The sequence below is a fragment of the Lipotes vexillifer genome, unplaced genomic scaffold (assembly GCF_000442215.2).
Source record: "Lipotes vexillifer unplaced genomic scaffold, Lipotes_vexillifer_v1.1 scaffold268, whole genome shotgun sequence".
Taxonomy (NCBI): Eukaryota; Metazoa; Chordata; class Mammalia; order Artiodactyla; family Lipotidae; genus Lipotes; species Lipotes vexillifer.
The window spans coordinates 950,822-956,469 of NW_006796561.1; the positions used below are offsets into that span (position 1 = coordinate 950,822).

Below are 5,648 nucleotides of genomic sequence, written 5' to 3' on the forward strand. Positions count from 1 at the left end.
TGTAGGGAAGCTTTAGCTTTTTATCCTTAGATATGTAGCATTCTCTCAAATAGTCTTTAGACACTTTAAGGTATACCTAAAACTTCAGCTCTGGCTTTCCCTTTTTTGGCCTGGCACTTAGGCTGGGATCTATTTCTTTGCTCTGAATAATTTTCTAGATTCCAGAAAGTAACCCCTCTCTCCTGGTTCTAACTTCCTAGATTAGGGTAATATAATAGAGCGGAGTGGAGAAAAGGTGAAAATATAAATGGCTCTATAAATGTCAGCTATTTTTCATGTTAATGAGCGATTGGGAATTGAGAATAGCATCCTTTCTAGAGTGCAGCTTAGTTTTAAAGAGAAGGGCTAGCTAGCTTTTCCTTTGAGACAGAAAGTAAGGTTAAGTAGATGTGTGGTAGACCATAGTGAAGAAGTAGGGATTGAGATAAATGTGAAGTAGGTTTATCTGTTGAGAATAATGGAAAGACAGATAGCATAAAGAGATGGTGAGGGGCTTCCCTGGTGGCGCAGTGGTTGAGAGTCCGCCTGCCGATGCAGGGGACACGGGTTTGTGCCCCAGTCCGGGAGGATCCCACATGCCGCGGAGCGACTGGGCCCGTGAGCCATAGCCACTGAGCCTGCGCGTCTGGAGCCTGTGTTCCGCAACGGGAGAGGCCACAACAGTGAGAGGCCTGCATACCGCCAAAAAAAAAAAAAAAAAAAAAAAAAGATGGTGAGGAACATTGCTAAGCAATAGCAAAGGCCCAGTTGAAATTCCACAGTATGTATGAATTTGTAGAAAGCTAGATATACATGTGATTTTGCATCTAGTTTTTATCAGCACTGTATGGCTAGGCAGTGGAGAAAGTGGAAGGTAGGAATGATTCAGAGTTGAAGATTGGTGTCAGTCCTAAGGCATACAAGTGTGTGGTGGTGGAGGGCTGGTGACAGAGTGGTTCAGGCTGGGTAAGGAGCTTAGGAAGGCCTAAAAGACTGAGTGGGAAGAATTGGGTTTCTGGTAGCTCCACCATAGCCCTAAAATGATCAAGTGCATTGTGTGATATGCTGTAGTGTGATTGATGAGAAACAGAAATCAACAAATTAGTACAACAGCTAGTCAGTGAGATAAGGGGAGGAAAGCGCTTTATATTAAGCACTTACACTGTACATTTAATTTTTACACCTTGTAAGACATCTATCTATATATCCATTCTATACATGAAGAAACTGAAGTTCAGCAAGTTTAAATAACCTGTCCAGTCCCACATAGCTAGTAATTCAGCTTAGCTAGTAATTCAGCTAAGCTAGTGAGTTGCAGAGCTGAAATTAGGACCTATGTATTAGGTTGAGCCATATGAAATTGCTGTTATTTGACTGTTTTTGACTGACAAAAATGAAAGCTTCACATGGTTCAACTTAATATATTCCTTTTTCTTTATAACTGGCCATAATATGAGATTGGGGTATATTTCAAATATTTACTTTGTTTCTTGGATGCGTGTCTTTTCAATCAGTGAATCAGGAAAGTTAGTTTTATTTCTCTGACAAAACTTAAATTAACTTACCTTTTAATTGTATAATCCCTTTTTGTTCTTTATGGGTTGGTGGACCTCCAGTATAGTTAAGGTGTTTTACTCCTCTGTTTTGCAGCACTGGATTTCCTGGAACAAATTTTGACATTCAGCCCCATGGATCGGTTGACAGCAGAAGAAGCGCTTTCCCATCCTTACATGAGCATTTACTCTTTTCCAATGGATGAGCCAATTTCAAGTCATCCTTTTCATATTGAAGATGAAGTTGATGATATTTTGCTTATGGATGAAACTCATAGTCACATTTATAACTGGGAAAGGTAAATTGACTCTAAATTAGAAAAAGATTTTTTTTTTGAAAAAGATTTTATTTTCAGTGAACCATAATATAGTGAGTTTTATTTTTAAATTATAAATGATAAGACAATGTAAAAGTCTTAGAAATTTATAAATGGTCTTGGGTTTCTGTTGAACTTACTGCTGTCTTTGAATAGCCTTTATGTGATTTAAATATTTAATAATTACTGCTTAGGATATACATAATGGGAAAAATTAAATGCTACTTTGTAACAAGAAGTAGTTAATGTCGAAATTAGTTTGTTCACTTGCTGCATTTCTTTTACTCCTAAAATGTTGAGGTGTTTGAGAGTATGTTTACACACATCTGCCAACCATTTTCTTTCTCCACATGAACATTTCTACCATCTGTGTATAGTTCTTTCCTCACATACCCAGATATTTTCCAGTCTCCGCATTTTCTGTCATACTTATTAGTTATCTAATCTCTTTTCTATTCCCTCCTCCTCAACCCCCCATGTTTTCATGTATGTCTCAGTCTGCCTCTACTTGAGCATGGTGTGGTCACCTTACTGTAATGTGTCAGTAAGAGGATACCACATTCAGAAAAACATATACATGGATACTTGTTGGGGTTTTTTGGTTTTTGTTTTTTCTATTCATGGTGATGATTTCCATCAAGACCTTATCTGCCTTATTACCAGTAGAGTGAAAATCTGTATGACACCTGATTGAGATTAGAGATCTACATTTTGTGGCCATAAAGTATTGTTTTCTGTATGTGAAACTGTGTTAGAATTGAACTGTAGATCAGCCACTCAGATGTTTATATGCATTTTATATAATTATATACTTTATTGGTAATTACCAAATATTGTCTCATATTGCTTTATATAGTAACAGAGCTTACCTATCCTTTAAGATTATAAATTATAAATTCCTGGAGGAAGGCTCATGACTTAACACTCCTGTTATCCCCTCATAGACCTAGCACGCACAGTGTTTTGATCTAAAAGGCATGCAGTGAATTTTAAAATGAAATTGTACACCTGGACTAAGACTAATGTATTAATTTTTTTCAGGTACCATGCTTGTCAGTTTTCAGAGCATGATTGGCCTATACATAACAACTTTGATATTGATGAAGTTCAGCTTGACCCAAGAGCTCTGTCCGATGTCACTGATGAAGAAGAAGTACAAGTCGATCCTCGAAAATATTTGGATGGAGATCGTGAAAAGTATTTGGAGGATCCTGCTTTTGACACCAGTTACTCTACTGAGCCTTGTTGGCAATACTCAGATCATCATGAAAACAAATACTGTGATCTGGAGTGTAGCCATACTTGTAACTACAAAACAAGGTCATCATCATACTTAGATAACTTAGTTTGGAGAGAGAGTGAAGTTAATCATTACTATGAACCCAAGCTTATTATAGATCTTTCCAATTGGAAAGAACAAAGCAAAGAAAAATCTGATAAGAAAGGCAAGTCAAAATGTGAAAGGAATGGATTGGTTAAAGCCCAGATAGCTCTAGAGGAAGCGTCACAGCAACTGGCTGAAAAAGAAAGGGAAAAGAATCAGGGATTTGACTTTGATTCATTTATTGCAGGAACTATTCAACTTAGTTCACAACATGAGCCTACTGATGTTGTTGACAAATTAAATGACTTGAATAGCTCAGTGTCCCAACTAGAATTGAAAAGTTTGATATCCAAGTCAGTAAGCCGAGAAAAACAGGAGAAAGGAATGGCCAATTTGGCTCAATTAGAAGCCTTGTACCAGTCTTCTTGGGATAGCCAGTTTGTGGGAGGTGGGGAGGACTGTTTTCTCATAAATCAGTTTTGTTGTGAGGTAAGGAAGGATGAGCAAATTGAAAAGGAAAACACTTACACCAGTTACCTGGACAAGTTCTTTAGCAGGAAAGAGGATACTGAAATGCTAGAAACTGAGCCGGTAGAGGATGGGAAGCTTGGGGAGAGAGGAAATGAGGAAGGATTTCTGAACAACAGTGGGGAGTTCCTCTTTAACAAGCAGCTTGAATCCATAGGCATCCCACAGTTTCACAGTCCAGTTGGGTCACCACTTAAGTCAATACAGGCCACATTAACACCTTCTGCTATGAAATCTTCCCCTCAGATTCCTCATAAAACATACAGCAGCATTCTGAAACATCTGAACTAAAACACTCAGCAGACATTTCTTTTTGTATTCTTCATGAAATGTGTTTTGTCTTCTTTATTACTAGTGTTTAAGTCATTTTTTACTTGAATCAGATGGTGTCATTTAGAAAGGATATTTTCTTGGTTTTTAAAATCCAGACTTTTTTTCTACATGTGAGATGGTTTTCGTTTTAACTGGCATGTCGTTTGCACACAAAAATAAAGAATAGAGCAAAATAATGCAATGCAGGAGGAGACAAAAGAAATGCACTAAGACAAGGAAAAAACATTCTCTCATAGAACAATGATCTGTTTTACAGGAAACAAAAATCTTGCCTTGAAATTTACACAGTGAGACTGTACATAATTGCATGAAAATATCTATTTTTTTCCTAAAACATTTTTCATTCATGAGTATTTTCAAGTTTTTCATACTCTACACATTTCTTAAAAACACATGATACCAGCAGCAACTGAAAATGAATGCCGAATTTGGTACACATGTGTTATCTACCTCAAGGTAACAAAAGTATGTGGCAAAACATATACCACCCATAGTGCTTCACAATATGCACTTCTATTTAGCCAGCGTTTATTGTAGTAAACTATTCTTAATAAGATTCACTCACCGTTTATAAATGTTCTGGTATGCATTCTTTATAGTGAAGTGTTACTGCATCACATCTTATTTATTTTAGCAAATCAGTATATTTTCTGTATTTAATTATAAAAAGTTAACGTAGTTTTTGAAATTTATTTGCAAATACACTTTTTCCATTTGGCACTATGGTTTGTTGCCTACTTAGCTGAATATATAATGTCAGCTTATCCTAAGGCTGTCCATGTACTTAATTTACTTAAGTATTCATTTTAAGTAAAACGCTCACTGTGTATAGGAATTTGTATTTTGGAGGTGCTTGATATATCTACAAAGAAAAATTAGGAATTACTTTATTATAAAATGCTCCTAGAAGTCTTAATTGTGTTTATTTTAAGAAAAAGAACTGTAATGTTAGACTTGTGTGCATGGAAGTAATTAAGGTACATCATTATTGTAGTTTAAAAGTTGTACATGATAAGACATATTTTGTTTTTACTGTATGTTTTTACTGAATGATCTATTCCCCATCCCAAGGCAAGCATGAATAAAATTAGGTTAAATGTAGCATGTGGCATTGCAGTCTCTTAGAATTTGTTTCATCTATTTTATTTTATTGAATACTGTCTGTATCTTTGGTTATCCTGTTTGAAGAAAAAGGACAAATAAATCATGGCCGGCAAATATGGCTCTTGTTTAACTCTTTAGGTAATGAAAATAATTACCTGCTAGAATGAAAACCACTAGCAGAATCTCATCTAATTCCACTTTTCAGCATCTTTGAATTGTGGCTGCAGTTTAAACTATGTTAGGCTAAAAGACTTAAAAGAAAATTCTTCATCTCCACACAAAAATCTCTTGTTGACTTAACCTCACACATTAAAATGGAATAAGGCCTTTATAGATTTCAAAACTTATTATGTAAGATGTGTGTGGAAGCTTTGAACTATGCAGTTGGAGGAAGCTCCTTTAAATGTATTTGCTCTACAATACACCGTCTTTCCTTTGCTCAAGAACTTACCCATTTACCTATCCAAATATAACCATTCTTCCTTTAACCTCACTTTTCTGTTTTGTCTT

The 5,648-nt window shown here is 35.9% G+C and overlaps 1 protein-coding gene across 1 annotated transcript in view; it reads left to right on the top strand.

The window, feature by feature from the left end:
• MAPK6 (mitogen-activated protein kinase 6) overlaps positions 1-5,254 on the top strand; it is a 34,602-nt gene extending 29,348 nt beyond the window's left edge. Inside the window, exons 5-6 of the mRNA XM_007468721.1 lie at positions 1,630-1,831; positions 2,891-5,254. Of these exons, the coding sequence (XP_007468783.1) occupies positions 1,630-1,831; positions 2,891-3,992 (1,304 nt within the window). The 3' untranslated portion in view covers positions 3,993-5,254. The remainder of the gene's footprint in view (positions 1-1,629; positions 1,832-2,890) is intronic.
• The last annotated feature ends 394 nt before the right edge of the window (positions 5,255-5,648 follow it).